The 18,164-nt window shown below is 48.2% G+C and overlaps 1 protein-coding gene and 1 long non-coding RNA gene across 2 annotated transcripts in view; one reads left to right on the forward strand and one right to left on the reverse strand.

Moving 5' to 3' along the window:
- On the reverse strand, positions 1-13,092 carry LOC123387334. Its single transcript, XR_006601745.1, has 3 exons — positions 12,936-13,092; positions 1,086-1,171; positions 1-65 (listed from the first exon to the last, which is right to left on the reverse strand). It is a non-coding gene; the product is annotated as an uncharacterized LOC123387334 (long non-coding RNA).
- LOC101679700 (fatty-acid amide hydrolase 1) overlaps positions 12,122-18,164 on the forward strand; it is a 17,775-nt gene continuing 11,732 nt past the window's right edge. Inside the window, exon 1 of the mRNA XM_004740397.3 lies at positions 12,122-12,324. Coding sequence (XP_004740454.1) covers positions 12,130-12,324 — 195 coding nt within the window. The 5' untranslated portion in view covers positions 12,122-12,129. The remainder of the gene's footprint in view (positions 12,325-18,164) is intronic.

Genomic DNA, 18,164 nt, shown 5'->3' on the forward strand with positions numbered 1-18,164 from the left:
TAAATCTTTATAATATTAAATGAAAAAAAGTTCAGTCCTAAAAGATTAAATGTAGCATGATGCCCCTAAAAAAAAAAAAAGAAAAACTTATAAGAATTTGTTATTATTTACATACAATATAATCAATTTTAAATGTACTGTTTAATGAATTTTGACAATTAAAATATCACCAGGACACCTGGGTGGCTCAGTGGGTTAAAGTCTCTGCCTTAGGCTCAGGTCATGATCCCAGGGTCCTGGGATAGAGTCCCTCATGGGGATCTCTGCTCAACAGGGAGCCTTCTTCCCCCTCTCTCTGCCTGTCAAATAAATAAATAAATAAAATCTGAAAATAATATAATCACCATCACTATCAAAATATAGAAAATAATTCTGTCTTCTAAAAAACTTCCCTGGGACACCTGGGTAGCTCAGTCAGTTGTGTGTGCTTTCAGCTCAGGTCATGATCCCAGAGTCATGGGATCAAGTCCTGTGTTGGGCTCCCTGTTTCTTGGGGAGCCTGCTTCTCCCTCTCCCACTCCCTCTGCTGTGTTCCCTCTCTCTGCTGTGTCTCTCTCTCTGTCAAATAAATAAATAAAGTCTTTAAAAAAAAAAGATTCCTTATATTCCTTTGAACTTCCCCCTTCCCCCATCCTTGGTCCCAGGAAATCACTGCTTCCTATCACTATAATTTAGCCTATTCTAGAAGTCCTAATGTGCCATTTAAAGTCTGAAGCTCCCCTGATGGCTCCCAAGGTCACTTTCTTTACTGTTTACTTATGGTGAATAAGTAAACCTACTGCTTTACTAATGGTCTATAACTGGCCTAAGTGGTTACCTGTGTCTGGTTTGATTTCATGGCCAGAGTAGCCTAAAACCTAGAATTTGAGCTCTCTCAAAGCCAAGATTCCTTACAAAGATCATGGTGATTCAAACAAAAGAATGCTTTGTTCCACATCCTTGCTAATACTTGGTATTGTAAGTTTTTAAAACTATATTCCAGGGGGTGTGTCTGAGTATCTCATTGTGGTTTTAATTTGTATTTATCTCATGTTTTAGAATTAAACGCAACTAAGAATTTAAAAACATTTTTAATGAACACATACGCCATGAAACTGTGTAAAAAGGACGGAAGGGTTCTCACTGTTGCATTCAGGATAATGGTTCCCACAGGTAGGGGGACAGGATGGAGCTGGAGAAAACATAGTTAGATTAGGTTATTGTCAATTAAATTAGTAAAAAGCTATTTATAAAAGTATGTTGCACATGATAAAAATGATTAAAATGTGTCATAAAAAAAGGATTATGATTAATCCAATTTTGTGCACATGATGACCAAAAAATAGAGGGTAGAAAACCAGCTCCTGAAGTATAAGAGTGCCAAATGTGTGGGGCGCCTGGGTGGCTCAGTGGGTTAAGCCGCTGCCTTCGGCTCAGGTCATGATCTCAGGGTCCTGGGATCGAGTTCCGCATCGGGCTCTCTGCTCAGTAGGGAGCCTGCTTCCCTCTTTCTCTCTCTGCCTGCCTCTCCATCTACTTGTGATTTCTCTCTGTCAAATAAATAAATAAATAAATAATCTAAAAAAAAAAGAGTGCCAAATGTGGCTTAATATGGGCTGTGGGAGGGGCTCTATCTGGAGACCTGGTAGCTTAGCAGTGTTGCCTCAGTCTTCCTGTGGCTTCCCCTTTCTGTGTGGCCTCCACTAGCCCATCCTTCACAGAGGACCAAGTGTTGGGGCAGCTGTAGGGTCACATTGGAGAGATGGCTTGAGTCTGTGGTTTTCACCTTGTGAGGGGCAGGAGTCATAAATCTGTCTGAGAGACTGGTAAAAGCTTTGGCATTCTTGGGAAAAATGCTTTTTACACACAGTCTCAGGGGTTTGGGCACTCCCTAAAGATCATCCGCAAACCCCAAGTTAAAAACCTTTAGAAAAAAAAACCCCACCAAAAACTTTGGATTAGAAGGGCTCAGGATTTGAGGGTCTTTAGAGGAGGGCAAGGGGGGCAGGCAGAACCCCGATGGCTAACTCAAATCACCACTCTGTCTTCTGCCAACCTCCTTTTTGTCCCTATGGGCGTTCTTCACCTCCCAACACATCGCTGCCATGGGCCCTGCTGCCCAGGCTGGACTGTGGCTACTCTTGCCGCCTTATTCGTAATAGCAGTGGCAGTAATGGGTCTTGCGTGTTGAGCAGGTGTCTGTCCCAGACCGATGCTAAGCATTGCTTTATAGGCATCATTGTTTCTTACCCTCACAAAACCCCTGAGGGATAGGTAGGTACTCTTTATAGTTCCATTTTATAGATCAAGAAACAAGCTTAGACCACTAAAGTAATTCTTCTTTTTTTTTTTTTGGTCTTTTATTCTTTTAGTCAAAAAACAACTTTCACAACACATATTTTGATACATAATTTGTTAGGGAAGCAATGATTGTCTAATTGTGGATATGACCTTGTGTACATTTCAGCTTTTAGGTAAAATATGGGGATGTCCTTATCTCACCAATGGTTTTCCTAAGGTAACTTTCTTCCATAGATAATTTACTCATTTTTTAAAAAGATTTTATTTATTTGAGAGAGAGAGAGAGACAGAGAGATAGAGATAGCAAGAGAGAGCACAAATGGGGAGGAGAGGCAGAAGCAGACTCCCTGCCAAACAGGGAGCCCAATGTGGGGCTTGATCCCAGGGCCCTGGGATCATAACCTGAGCCAAAAGCAGATGCTTAACTGAGCCACCCAGGTGTCCTGCTAATTTACTTATTTTATACTAATTTTCAGTAATCCCCTTAACAATCCCCTAGGATGGGAAGCCATCCTAGGATTTTTAAGCTAGAAAATAATCTGATCGGATTTCCATTTGGCCTCCCACTGGGAATATAATTATCAATAGTATTTGCTGAACGAGGAAATTAGATAACTGGCTGAACGAAGCATACTTCTGATGGTCAGTCCTCTCCTTCAGCTGACTCAGCCTTCTTTTCTCTGAGTAAGTGGGAATTGCTGAATGCCAAGCAGCTCAGACTGCATTTTGAGGCGACATATTAGAAGGTACATTGCCAAATGGGTGGAGCCTGAGGAGAGTGACCAGGTTGGAGAGGAAACTGAAAGTCTCAGCCTGGGAAGAGGAGTTGAGGGAATTGAGAGTATTACGCCAGGATAGGGGAACACCTGGGCAAGGGAGATGCCATCTCTCAGTACGAATGTTCTGAGGCAGAGTGGGCAGAGGTGTTTTAAGTGTCCCCAGGGGCAGAGCTGGGGGCAGTGGAGAGAAGGTGTAGAGGGCCAGATTGCTGGTCACCGTAAGAAATTTTTTTTTTTTAAAGATTATTTATTTGACAGAGAGAGAGATCACAAGTAGGCAGAGAGGCAGGCAGAGAGAGAGAGAGAGAGAGGAGGAAGCAGGCTCCCTGCTGAGCAGAGAGCCCGATGCGGAACTCGATCCCAGGACCCTGAGATCATGACCTGAGCCGAAGGCAGCAGCTTAACCCACTGAGCCACCCAGGCGCCTCAAGAAATCTTTAAACTAGTGTTTTCTCCCCCTCCCCTATCCCAGATTTTATTTATTTATGTAGGTTTTATTTATTAACTTGACAAAGAGCGAGAGAGCACAAGCAAGGGGAGCAGCAGAGGAAGAGGGAGAACCAGGCTCCCCGCTGAGCAAGGAGCCAGATGTGGGGCTTGATCCCAGGACCCTGGGATCATGACCTGAGCCAAAGGCAGATGCTTACCCGACTGAGCCACCCAGGCGTCCCGTTCCTAGATTTTATTTTTAAGTAATCTTTACACCCAACATAGGGCTCCTGGTACAGTTGGCTTCTGTCTGCTTCTCTAACCTTGTATTCCGCAAGGAATTCCACTGTCACACACGCCATGGACTGAGCCAGCCAGGTGCCCCCAAGCTAGTGTTTTCTGAGCTGTGGTTCACAACCATGATTCATCAGTGGCTATGAAATCCGTTCTGTGGGTATGGAGGACAGTAGGACTTTTCACAGACACCTAGTTACTCATCTGCCTGGGTCCTCAGCAGATCTGCCTTCCACATTCCCTGTGCGGTTAGGCACGGCCATGTGACTTGTTTTATGAAATATTAGCAGAAACGGTATTTTTCTTCCACATTTCTGGATGGAACCTTTGAGCGCGAGCCTCAGATTTGCCATGTCCTTCCCACCACGGGAACATTGGTTGAGATGGAAGCTGCATCAGCTTGGGTATCAGACTGTGTTAAGCGGAGCCCCCATGGACCTGCATGAGGCATGTGGTGAGAGTGAAAAACAGCTGGGGTTGTGTGAAGCCACTGAGAATTTGTGTTGTGACTGAAGTAGATCTCAGCCTATCCTGCAGCGGGCACAGACCAGCTTCTCATTTTTAGTGAAAGAGATTAGAAGATACCAGAAGTACCCCAATGTGTAGTGACAGTCAGCAGATCAGTGAGTGACTGGGTGGGCTGGGGGAGGATAAGATTGGGGAGCAAAGATAAAAGAATGGGCAGATAAAATATGAGAGGGACTTGGATGGATCCATGATGATTATGTACTGGAAACTGAGGAATGTGAGGAACTCAGTCATCTGTATCTGAGGGTACAGGATGGAACAATGAACAAACCTTAGTAAAGGTGCTGGTGGTGTGTGTTTCCTAGGAAGTGGAGTCAGATGGCCTCCTAGGAATCCTTTCCCCTGATCCTGAGGGCTGACTGGTCAGGAGAGGGAGTGTGACCAGGAAGTGGGCAGGTAATTTGGGATTCCAGAATATCAATGTCCTTTTCTCTCCCCCCGTCCCCCGCTCTTTGTCTGTTCTAGTGGACCGGAGTCACTCAGCTCCTTTCTTTTCTGTTCCTTTCAAGCCCTGATGCCTTTAGTGGTTGCCCTTCCCAGATTGGGGCACTTTATTTCCAGAGTATTTTTCCAGACTTGAACCTGGACTATTATTTATTGAGGATGGCAAGGATAGACCCCAAAGTCTCCACAGTTCCAAGCAGTGCTGTCTGTATTCCCATGACTGTCCTCATGGCCCATTCCTGTTTGGATCTTCCCCCAGAGCTCCCCAGGAGAAGCCCTGGGCTCCCCCTGGTATCTTGAACTGTTTCTCCCTTTTATTGTTTGATATCACCTGCTTTTGATATTCTAAGAATTTTACTTTTTTTTTTTCCCAGTTTGCCAATAAAAACCTATTTTTCTTTTAAAAATAGTTTTTTTTCTGTTATTTTAATGGAGAAGGTAATTGTGTGCTTTATCTGCCATGTGGAACCGAGACCTCTGAAATGGGTCTTAAAGGATGAATAGAAGTTAACCAGGCATTGTGTGTTGCAGAGTAGGGGTAGTTGGAAGAAGAGTACTGAGGAACACTGGGCATTAGAGGTCAAGGGAATAGTGTGTTCAAAGGAGAGGACAACACTGGGGCCAAGTGTTTGAGGAAGGCTGAGAAGTTAACCTTTCTTCATACTCATGCTCATTCCATCAGCTTGCCAGAATCATCAGCTACTGAGTTTTAACCCCCTCTGTATGTTTACCCAACCCACAGAACCAAATGTGGGCATCTGCTAGAACCGTGGGCTGTCCTAGATGTCCCTTTTGGTGATGGAAATTCTAAGCAGGTGGTTACCCACTAGGGAAGAAGCCAGAGGGCTTCATGGCTGCATGTCCAGACTGCCAGCAGGGTGACATCAGAGTCCCCACAGACAACAGCTCTGCCCCTGCTGGTTTCAAGGGGATTCACGTCGTTGGTGGAGCCGGGAATCGCACAGGTCCCAGCCCTGGAGAGCCAAGGGCAAGAAGCCAAGTGAGAGGAGGACTCTTGGGGTTGTACTGTGGCTCATCAGCAGGCAGCCCTGGAACTTATGGGGGGGATGCTGGAAAGAGAGAAGGACCAGAATCCCCTGAGGGAACCCTGGGTGGCAGATTTGTTTTAGACACAAAGAAATTCGATCCATCTCTGGCCCAAATTTTGAATGTCCCTCAAAGGGATACCGATCTGCTTTACAAAAGCCCTCTTCACTTTGCAAAATGAATCCCCAGTTGAGCTCTAACACAAATTTATTATAGGATTTTATCTACATGCAACCTACCAAGAATATGCTGTCCGTGAGATAAGAGGTAAATGTGTGATAATGGCCTAACTACAAGTGCTTCTCAGGAAGGGAGGCATGTGCTTTTCTGCACGTCTGGCTTTCAGAAACTGGTTTGCCACCCACGAGGTGTTGTCTCCCACGCCATCTTGGAGAGAAGAGCTTATGGCACAGGAGCTGACTCAACGCTCATACTGATGTCACCAGATCCAAGTGAAAAACATGCAGCTTTCGGGATCAAAATAAAAATGTTGCCCCTAGTAAAATTGCTACTGCTATAGTTTATTACTAGTCACGTTTTATTGTCTTCTACAACCTTTGCTAGATGTCGGGCCCTGTTTTAGACACTTTCCAAATATTAACTCATTTAATAATTCTCATAACCAATGAGGTAGTGCAGTATCCCCAGGTTACAGATAAGGCAACTCAGGGACAGAATGGCGAGGAAACTTACCCCACGGTTTCAAATACTTTTAGGAGAGAGAGTGTAGCATTGTGTGAATGTCCAAGTGGGTTAAGAAAAACAAATTTAAGGGGAGATGAGGTTGATGTGTTTCCAAGCTAACCAAAAGGAACTTTTAAAAAGTCTAATGTCTGTGTCCATATTCCAGAGGCAGCAGTTCTCAAAGATCCAGGTTTGCCTAAAGGTTATCCCCTTGCCCCCCGCTCCCTGCGCTGGCTATGTAGCACTGAGCAAGTCGCTAGTTGTCTGTGGTCCTCGGTTATTCGTGTGGGCAATAGGGATCAGGAGGTAGATCCGTTAGCTGTTGCTTTGTGACAGATTCACCTCAAAATTAGTGGTTTCAACACTATTTTTTATTTTCTGAGTCTACCTGGGGGCTGGGCTTGGCTAGGCTCACTCATGTATCAGCTCGCAAGTGGCTCTGGTTATCTTGGCAGGGTACTGCCCGTTGTGTAAGGGCCTGAGCAGGGACGACTGGGCGAGTAGGTTCCACCACATGTGGTCTCATCATCTGGCAATCTAGCTTGTGACTTGTTCTCATGGTAGTGGTAGGGTTTCAGGAAAGGGAGGGAAAATTCTCTTGCAGCCTCAGCTCAGAACTAGGACAACATTCCTTGCACACACTTTCTGTTAGTTAAAGCAAGCCACAAAGGTCGACCCAGGTTTCCAAGGGTGAGGAAATAGATTCCACCTCCTGAAGGGAGGAGCTACGAAGTGATTCTGCAAAAAGCACAGATCTAGAAATGGGTGGAGTCTTGGGATCATTTATGTAATCCACTTACTGCAGGAGATAGACTCCCCTAACCCAGAGCACAGTGTTGGGGTAGTGAGGGCCTTTAAGGTGCTAAGGAGGCTCAGAGGTCAAAGGCTGAGGTCAAAGGCTTGATAGTGCTTGGGAAATGATAAAGCGCCCCACAATTAGTGCTTCTGAGCGTGGTGTCCCACATCAACTGGTGGGGGGATGGTGAGTTCCTTGAAGTAGGGCTGTGTCCCTCTCTGGCTCTCCTCTTTGGGACTGAAAGTCTCACCTACGTGAAAGGAAATGCAGAAGCTGAGCAGTTACTGGCAACCGGGGCACAATCTGTGTTCTCACCCTCAGAACAAAGACAGACTTTAAAGCCTCTGGAATCTGAGAATCTCCCTTCCCTTCTGCAAGCTCTCCTTCCCCTTCTTGCAACCCTGCTCCCACCTCCAAGGGGACTTGGCAGGGTATTACCAGTCTTCCCCACAACTGAGGACACACAAGGATGACTTACTGAAGGTGACCAACTAATGGAGGACCCCCAAACCTGCTCAGGGAACCCACCAGCACCTGCCTGAGGGGCTGTCCATAAGAGCAACTCACCTGACACCATATCCCCTGCTGTGTGACTCCCAGAATGGTATGGTATTGACAGATGCTTTTTGGATAACAGAGGCAGAGCCCTGGAAATCTACCCCACCCCACCCCCATCCTCGGATCTGCCTGCTCTTCCATTCTATGGCCTCTGCTCCCACTCCTCTTCCAAGTTACCTTCCCCAAACACTGGTAAGATTGCATCACATTCCTGCTTTCTCATGAGCTGATGTTTACTGAGCTCTGACAAAGGGCAGGGTGCTATTCTAACCTCTTCCCTTGATTTAACTCAATCTTCCCAATTCTGTGAGGTAGTTGCTGGCATTATCCCCCATTTTCCAGATAAAGAAACTGAGGCACAAGAGGCCAAAGTGACTTATTCAAGGTTACTTGTAAGTAATTTGTAAGTTACTTTGTAAGCAAGTAGCAAACTTCAGATTTGAACTCAGGCAGTCTGGTTCCTGAGCTTGAGCTCCTCAGGCTAGAAAACCCCTCTTTGTGGGTCTCTATTTTTTTTTTTTTAATAATAAGTAATAACAATAATAATATAATGATCAAGATACATGGAATTCTTACTGTATGTTGGGTCCTGTTCTGGCTGTATTAGGTGCATTAACTCATTTGATTCTTATAATAGTACTAGCGAACTGGGGGAGGGGGAGAGCCATTATTGTTCTCCTTTTCCTGGTAAAGAAACAGACACAGTTACACAACAGGGATGGGTTGCCAGACACTTTAACCTCAGAGCCAAGCTTTATACATCTGTACTATCTGCTGCCCCAAGCCCAAGGGCCCAGGATCCAAACAAAGGCTCTCTGGGTTTCTGAAGTATGATCTCTGCATTTCCACCAAAGGATCTCTTTTGTCTCTTGATCTATGCACATTTTTTCCTTCCCAACCAGACCTTGAGCTCCACAAGGCCAGATCTGAAGTTTGGTACTTGCCTCAGTTTCCCCAGCTCACAGCAAGAGGCCTATCAAATAGTAGCAGGGGTCAGTGACAGCCTGCTGAATGAAATCACAGAATGTCAGAAGGTGAAGGGATCCTCTCTCAGAGGAATGACGTGGCCCCGCTCCATGACCTGTACATTAGAATTGGTCCGGGACTTGCTGCCCTGGCTTCCAGACGCCACCCAGATACCCCCAGATCTGTTTTATAAATTAAATCCTGTTTAATATGCCTCCAGGAAGCTACTACTGAGCAGACATCATCATAGCCAAGAAATACAAGTGAATATTTTGTGAACAGTGTTCCTAAATTAACAAATTGTTGCCCAATTCACAGCAGGTTACAAATTTGGGTGATTAAGCCTTAGAATGGCCAAAGTGTTCCTATAACTATAATCTTAGTTTCTCTTTCTTGAGAGGGAGTGTGTGTCAGGAAGAATGCTTATTTTGCAAAAGGGAAATCTGAGGGACACCTGGGTGGCTCAGTTGCTTAAATGTCTGCCTTAGGCTTAGGTTGTGATCCCAGGGTCCCAGGATCCCAGGGTCCTGCTCAGCCTGCTCCTTCCTCTGTCTGCCACTCCCTGTGCTTGTGCTCTATCTGACAAATAAATAAATACAATCTTTTAAAAAAGGTTGGGGGGAAATTGAATCACCTCAGGTCACCCAGAAATTGAAGCGTTGAGGGCTGTAATCCCTTTATTCTATCAGGAAATGGGGTGGGATGACCTTGCAAGACCTACTTCAGATTGGAGTTTCCATCATCCTGCATTGTCAGCTTTCCTAGGCAAACTTACAAAGGGCTATGAGTGCTAGTAGGAACTCAGCAGCATTCAACTGGGGTTGAAGACTTAGAAACACAAGGCTTTGGACCCCTCCAGAATACACTCAAGAGCCTGACAGCAACTTACTGGACCCCGAGGTCCAGATTCTTCCAATGCATGTGTGAAAACCCATAAAAGGAAACTTCATTTTTTGTTATTATATATATATTTTAAAGATTTTATTTATTTATTTGACAGAGAGAAATTACAAGTACACTGAGAGGCAGGCAGAGAGAGAGAGAGAAGGAAGCAGGCTCCCTGCTGAGCAGAGAGCCCAATGCGGGACTCGATCCCAGGACCCTGAGATCATGACCTGAGCCGAAGGCAGCGGCTTAACCCACTGAGCCACCCAGGCGCCCCTGTTATTATATTTTTAAAGGAAACTCTACACCCCAATATGGGGCTCAAACTCACCACCGCAAGATCAAGAGTTGGATGCTCTAGCAACTGAGCCAGCCAGGTGCCCCAGGAAATCTCATTTAAAGTGGAATCACCAGGCCAGAGGGAAGAACTGTCACACCTTCTCTCTCCTCAATGGCAGACCCAACCAGAAGTGACATACCTTACCAATTCACACTATTTTAATACATAGCTGGAGGAAAAAAAGATTTTCTCCTCCCCCAGCAACACCTCAGCCAATGAGAGAATATCATAACTCAGCCAATGAAAAGCCACTATACTTCAAATTTCCAGTGGACTTCTTGTTTCTAATAGCGCCTCCTAATTTTCCCCTTCTCCCTGTAAAAGAGCTGTCCTCTCCTTTGTTCCCTGGACTTGCCTGTGGCTTTTGGCCTGACTAGGTTGTCAGGAGTTGCAACTCTCTGCTATTCTGGAATAAACCATTTTGCTGTTAAAATAACTGATGATTTTATTTATTTATTTTAAAAAAGATTTTATTTATTTATTTGACAGACAGAGATCACAAGTAGGCAGAAAGGCAGGCAGAAGGAGAGGGGGAAGCAGGCTCCCTGCTGAGCAGAGAGCCTGACCTCTGGTTGGAGCCCAGGACCCTGGGATCATGACCTGAGCTGAAGGCAGAGGCTTTAACCCGCGGAGCCACCCAGGTGCCCCAAGTTTTATTTATTTTTAAACATTTATTTTATTATCTTAGAGAGAGAGGGAGGAGAGGCGCAGAGGGAGAGGAAGAGAATCTCAAGTAGACTCCGAGCTGAGTGTGGCAGTGGTGGTGGGGCTCATCCCCCTCAACAGTGAGATCCCCACCTGAGCCAAAAATCAGGAGTCAGCGGACTCACCCACTGAGCCATCCAGGCAACCCACTGATAGTTTTTAGGCTCTTCACAGGCGGGCCTTTCATTCGGTCAATAAAGTAGGAGGGCCTACTATGTTCCAGGAGCCAATCCTAAAGGACCTCGTAGACTGCTCACAATCCCGTGAGGTAGGCATTTTCACCATCCCCCTTTTACATGTTAAGGCACAGATTCAGAGAAATAAACCTAGAACTGGAGTACCAGCAGAGCATTTAACCAGCAGACAGCATTTCCAACCACAAAGCACATTCCCACCTCGCACCCCACAGAGTTTCTCTTCCAGGAGCAGTAATGGTGGTAAAGCATGATGGTTAAGAGCAATGGTTTGAGATTGGAGCTGAGTTTTCAGTCCCCACTCAGCCACGTGTGTGGCCCACAGAAGTCATTGAACCCCTCCTGTCTTCAGTTACCTCAGCTATAAAATAAGGATAATAAAAACGCCTTCCTCGTAGGTCCGTGGGAGGACGAGATAAAGCGCATAAAGTCCTATGAGACATGCCTGGGTGGGAGTATTTTGTTTGTGTATGTAACACCCCCACCCCACCCCGCCCAATGAAGAGTGCTGGGTCCCCAGACTCCGGGTCGGGAGTCCTCTCACTGCTCTCTGGATGTATAATCCAGGAGGGCCCATGACTGGAGAAGGGTGACTCTGGGAAAGCCAGTCTGCAGGAGGTGGCTGGGCAAAACAAATGATGGGTAGTCTGGACATGAAGAGCCCTGGGAGAGAGAGATGGGGTTCCAGGGTTGGGAAAACGGAAGGGGCAGCAGGTGGGCTCCCCACGGGACTTCCTGGGCCCCTCCCTCCTGGTGCCCCTGGGAGCCCCGAGCATGGGAGAGGTGGGCACCTGGGGAAGGTCTCCTGGAAAGATGCTTCTGAATTGTTTGCAGGGATTAATCAGGTCAGCGAACCCCATCAGTCGATCGCTGCTCCCTGTCCTCTTGGCAGTCCTTTGCTGCGGGGGGCTCCGGCTAGTCACGTCTTCGGGAGCTGGGGTCGTGGGGCGGCTGGGGGAAGCGGTTGGCCCTCCCGCCCGGGTGCGGGCTTGCCCTTGACCGTTGCGCGCGTGCGGCCTCGGCCCGCTGCCAAGCAACAGCGCGCTTCCCCGCGGGCTGGAGGCAGCGCTGCGCTCCTCCCGCCCCTTCCGCGCAGGCGGGCGCGGGATCCTGGGCAGATCCAGGCCGGGTTTTGAGGCGGCACGCGCGCGTGCTGATTCCTCGTCTGTCGCTCCTGGCATCGGTCGGCCGCAGGAGATCATGGTACTGGACGAACTGTGGGCCGCGCTGTCTGGCGCCTCCGGGGCTGCCCTGGCCTGCTGCTTCGTGGCAGCGGCCGTGGCCCTGCGCTGGTCAAGCCGCCGGCCCGCGCGGCGCGCTGCGGCCCGAGCGCGACAGAGGCAGCAGGCAGCCCTGGAGACCATGGATAAGGCGGCTCAGCGCTTCCGCCTCCAGGTGACCGCTCGAGTCCGGTGTGTGTGGGGAGGCACAGGGCGGGGGTATCCCTAGCCGCATTTTCAGGCGCACTGGCGCGGGGCGGGGGAGCAGATGGCGAGCAGCGCAGGTTTTACTTTCGGTACCCCTCCACGCCCTAATGCATTCCATACTCTTTCCGAGTCAGGTAGAGCCAGCCGTGGGGAGAGTCAGGAAAACGAAAGGGACAGGGCAGGTCATGAAAGGACATCACTGCACGGAGTCAAGAGGAGCTTTGCTCAGTACCAAAGAATCTCAAGATTGTTGGGACACTAAAATGCAAGCCTGAGAACCATTAGGATGCTCGGGTTTAGGACTTCAGAATCATGGGACGCCTGGGTGACTGACTCAGTCGTTAAGGGTCTGTCTTCGGCTCAGGTCATGATCCCAGGATCCTGGGATTGAACCCCCTCTTGGGCCCCCACATTGGGGCTCGTTGCTCAGGGGGAAGCCTGCTTCTCCCTCTCCCACTCCCCCTGCTTGTGTTCTCTCTCTCTCTCTGTCAAATACATAAAATCTTAACAACAAAAACAAAAATAACAGAAAGACTTGGGAATCAGAGGGTGATGGCCAACAAAATGTGGAGCACTCACAGTTCGAAGTGGTTAATTGTGCATGATGATCCTGAAAGCCAGCCAGGGAAGGACTTGCCTAAGTGCAAAGGGGACCAGGCTGGAACAGTTTCCCCAGCTCCTGCCGCCCAGGTGTTGTTCTAACCCCTGATAGGCCCCTTTCCTTGAGCTGGTGTAATTCTAGCCCTTCCCTGGATGATCTGTCAACAAGCTTTTCTCCTTCCGGATCAGCTCAGTGTGTGTTTAGGCCCCAGGGAGGGGCCTAGAGGAGGGGACTTTCTCTCCAGGTGTTTGAGGCACAGGACCCAGGTAGAAGTCAAAATGATAAGTTCCAAGAGATGTTCTTATGTACGGAGAGAGGAAAAACTTGCCACGATCATTTGTGAGGGTTTGTGTTTGAGAGGATTCAGATCTGACAGGTGGGAAAGCATTCCAGGTGACTGGGGACACAATAGGAATCAGGAGGATGGAGTCACAGAAAATTGCGCTTAGCAGATGCTCTGCTGCGGCAAGTGATTTTAGAGTTGGGGCAGAGCTGGAACTAGAACCTAGACGCCCAGTGGGACTCTCTAGCCTCATTCCAGCCTGGGAGAATTGAGGGGGGGAATAATAGGTAGGGAGACCCGGCCTTGGGATGCCAGGCTCAGGGTCACCTGGGTGGCTCAGTCATTAAGCATCTGCCTTCAGCTCAGGTCATGATCTCAGAGTCCTGGGATCAAGCTCCGACTGGGCCCAACATCGAGCTCCCTGCTCAGCGAGAAGCCTGCGTCTCCCTCTCCCACTCCCCCTGCTTGTATTGCTTCTCTCTCTGTGTCAAATAAACAAATAAAATCTTAAAAAAAAAAAAAAAAAGAAAAAAGAAAAAAAAGTATGCCAGGCCCAGGGCGCAGCCTTGATCACAGTGAGGTTTTAGATGGTATGAATTTACTCCATACTGCTCCCGGGCCAGGATATGTCATATTTATTTATTTGCTGATATAAATATGTATCTGGTTCCAGCCTCTATTCATCAAGCTGGCTGAAAAGCCATCAGTCAGTTCTTAGAGCTTCAGCCCAGACAGGCCACTGACCCTAACTGAGCCCAAGTTCTTCACTGTCTAGTCCTCCTCTTCTGGCTGAACTCTACGGTGCCCCACTCGCGGATCCTTGCAGTGCTGCCTGGCTCGGCCTGGTACCCTCCGATGCTCCCCAGGCCCCCGTTCTGCAACAAAAGCCAGAATACTGCCAGCCGGTTCTCCTAGCAAGAACTGTGTGGGGGCAGCTTCAGGGATCAGCCCACGGTTCCCACCTGCTGAACTTGCCTCCTCGTCACAAGAAACCCACCTGCTAGCAGGAGAGTGAGGTGGTAGAAGGATAGGCCTTCCTTCACTTCAGCTCCAGGCGCCAGCATCTACAGTTTCCCTCTGGAGCAACTGCCCTTCATTTTTTATTTTATTTTATTTTATTACTTTTTTAAAAAGATTATTTATTTATTTATTTATTTGACACAGAGAGAGATCACAAGTAGACAGAGAGGCAGGCAGAGAAAGAGGGAAGCCGCCTCCCCGCTGAGCAGAGAGCCCGATGCGGGGTTCGATCCCAGGACCCTGAGATCATGACTTGAGCCGAAGGCAGAGGCTCTAACCCACTGAGCCACCCAGGCACCCCTGCCCTTCATTATTTTCAAGAACAAAACCTTCCAGGGTAGAAGATTTGGCTCTGAAATAGAAAATGCTGTTTTTGCACCAGGCAAGAAAGCCTGGCCTCAGAACATCAATGCTTGGCTTTTCCAGGCAGGTAAACAGTGAAATTTACCTTTTGATTTTCCAGTGACTGTGGGGGAGATAGCAGTGTCTCAGTAGTCTCAGTGGTGTGAACAATTCTCAAAGGGATGGGATCTTTTTTTTTTTTTAATATTTTATTTTTTTATTTATTTGACAGAGAGATCACAATTAGGCAGAGAGGTGGGCAGAGAGAGAGGAAGGAAAGCAGGCTCCCTGTTGAGCAGAGAGCCCGATGTGGGGCTCGATCCCAGGACCCTGGGTTCATGACCCAGCCGAAGGCAGAGGCTTTAATCCACTGAGCCACCCAGGTGCCCCAAAGGCATGGGGTCTTGATGACAGTAGCTCTGAAGGCGCTGAGGGCAGTTAAGAGGGAGGTGGTTTAGCTGAACTCAGTCCCTTGGGACTTTGGGTCTAGCTCCTTTCTCCTTCCTGCGCCCGCCCGGATGCCTTTCTGCTTGGCTCTGGAGTGGGATTTGAGGAGTTTGGGATTTGAGGCTGTTTCAGCAGCCTTTCTTTTGGGGCTTTTTCAGCCCAGCCCCAAATAGCAAGGGGCAGGAAGTTCAGCAGGGCCCTGCGCAGGCCCTGGGGGGATTACAGGAGCTGGTAGTACAGGTCTGGCCTGATGGACTGCTGATAAAGCTTGGCTGACTGGAAGCTCGAAGTTCACTCCCAGGCATCGCTGGAGGAGGGCGAATCCTAAGCTTCTCCTAAATCATCACAAAACGGTTCACCTCTCTCGACCTTGAGCAACTTTACAGTCAGGCCTGTTTCTGGTAACTCTCTGTTGACCCTGTGAGGCTTAATCTGTAACAACCCTTTGGCCACCTTTCCCCACCCACCCTGCCCCCTGAATGAATTTTTTAATATCCTTTCTAGGCCGAAGAGAGGGACTAGCACGCATGGAATATGATGGCTGGGAGAGACATACCAGAGCACTGGCTCACGCCTCTGTGCCTTTGCCCTCATCACTTACAACCCGTTTTGTCAGAACCCCACTGGTCTTAACAAGCACCACGTCTTTCCATTGGATCTGACCTGTAGTTCCATCTCCTGGGCTTCTCCAAGCCCCACTCGAACCTAACTTTAAAGGGAAATGATTCAGTAGATGAATTATTCGTTGAGACCAGGATCCGTGGCCTCCGTAACCAAAGGGAAAAGATATCTTGAAATAGAACAGACATGATAAAAACCATGAGGGAAAAAGAAAAAGACGTGGAGGACCACGGAGGATCCCAGAAATTAGAGCAGTAGAGACCTCAAGGAGAAAAACAGCTAGTGGGGGGCAGCCGTTCAGCGATAGCTCTAGTATCCGTCCCTGGAAAAAGAACGCTACAGGTGTCTGCTGTTCTCTGTTAGAATTCATTTGTACACATCTCTGCATTCTCCATTCAAATGTCACTGCCCCCGTGTTTGTGGACTGGCCTCTTGGAGGCGCAGACTTTCCTGGGTGTCTTGTGAAACAGGGAATGTCTCAGCTGCCTGATAACTAGCTGAAGACTTAAAAAAAAACAAGCGTTAGCAACTGTGTCATCAGCCATCTGCATTCAAGAACAAAGGACAGAGTTAAAATTTGTGCTGAGAATGGAGAGAGCTTGCTGACAGCTTCGAATTGAGGCACATAGGGGCTCTTGGTGTCTTGTCGCAAGGTGGGAAATGGTGGTGACCAGACTGTTGGTGGTAATTACCCTAGTGGTGGGGCGGGGAGCTCTTCGCTGGCTTTTACTTTCTTCGCCATACTGTTAGGCATTCTTTTCTACAGTGAGCACATTTATATAATCAGGAAAAAAAGAGCCATTTTGCTATTTCCGTCATCAAGTGAGCAAGGCAAGGTGTAGTTAGTAAGTATTGTGCATATAGCATGACTCCTTTGTGCCTACATATATAAATAATTACATACATGCTGGGTTTTTCATAAACATTTTTTTTTCTCTAAGTTTTCATTAGAAACCATTAACTCTGGTTTCCTTTTTCAGTAGAGGGACTGGTCAGGGTGGTCCTCGGGGTGGGTGGGGAAAGTGTTCATTTTTCATTTTGTGTCTCCTTTTAAGAAATATATCACCAGCAGGGACACACCTGGGTGGCTCAGTTGGTTGAATGTCTGCCTTCAGCTCAGGTCATGATCCCGAGGTCCTGGGATTGAGCCCCTTGTCAGGCTCCTTTCTCGGCAGAGAGCCTGCTTCTCCCTCTGCCTGATGCTCCCTCTGCTTGTGCTTTCTATCTCTCTCTCACTCAAATAAATAAATGAAATATTAAAAAAAAAAAAAAGAAATATATCACCAGGGATTATCAAGTGTGTGGGGAGAGATCACAGATTCATTTTTTTTCTTCTTTGTGGCACCCTGTACTATATATATATATATATATATATCCCAAGTAAGTAATATATCTGTTTAACAAGTGAAGGCTGGGGGTAGAGTGTTCTTGCTGTTAAGGCTCAGGTGCCAAGGACTTGTGGAGGGCATGAGTAGGCGATGTCTCAGGGAGGGGTGCGGAGGGGTCTGACCGGTGCCTGAAAGCACCTCCTGGCAAGCCCTGGGCTTGTGCTGTGACAGGGACCTGCAGGGTAGGGGCAGGGATTGATTGGCTTTGCACTTTGGCTTGGCAGGAAGGGTGATGGGTGGGGCAAGCCTTGGGCAAGGCAGGCAGTTAGGTGGCCCCTGTGTGAGCGAAGAGAAAAAGGCTGGTCACTCTCAAGGGTCTTGGTAGAGAGGATGGAGAAGTGGCCGTGTTCCAGAGCTACTTAGTGGGCACAGTGACTGACTGGATTTGGCTGTGGGTGGGAGGGAGAAAGTGCGGTCTGGGATGACTCCTTTGTCCTCATGCACCACCTAGAGAGATGGCAGCCCTTCCCCGAGCAAGGGTGCATGGAGCAGGAGCCGGTGGAAAGCGGGGGGGCAGTGAGCTCCGGGGGAAGGACACAGGGGTGGGTGGCAATGGGAATGGCCCCTGAACACCACAGCTCGATTGGGTCAGGCTGGATGGAGGGTCCAGAGGCCATGGGGTAGGTGGAGAGCCTGACTGGAAGCCACAAGAGGATTCACTTCTCCCAGCATCAGGGAGGAAACAAGAGGAAACTGTCTCTTCCCACATCTGGCTCCTTCTCATCCTTCAGGTCACAGCCGAAAGAAACGTCACCTGCCAGGCCTGACCATCCCGTCTGAGCCAGTCCTCTGCTGTGTCCGTCACAGCAGTGTGTACTTGCCTTCTTGCACTTTCCATGAGCTGTCCATCATTTATTAACTTGTTTCTTTTCTTGAGTGTGGGTTCTCTGAAAGCGGGGACTTGTCTGTCTTGGTTACCTCCAAATGCATAACCCTTAACTTAGTCCTGGGCACACAGTAAGTGCTCAGAACATGTCTGTTGACTGACTGAATAAAGGGATGACAGAAGTAGCAGAGAAACAGGAGAAAACCAGAGGAAGTCGAAGGGAGCCAGTGTGTGGTCTCAATACGTTTGAATCCCGCAAGTGGGACATGGAGTGAAGAAC

This window comes from Mustela putorius, unplaced genomic scaffold (genome assembly GCF_011764305.1).
Source record: "Mustela putorius furo isolate JIRA1106 unplaced genomic scaffold, ASM1176430v1.1 tig00003853_pilon_pilon_pilon, whole genome shotgun sequence".
NCBI classification, from domain to species: domain Eukaryota; kingdom Metazoa; phylum Chordata; class Mammalia; order Carnivora; family Mustelidae; genus Mustela; species Mustela putorius.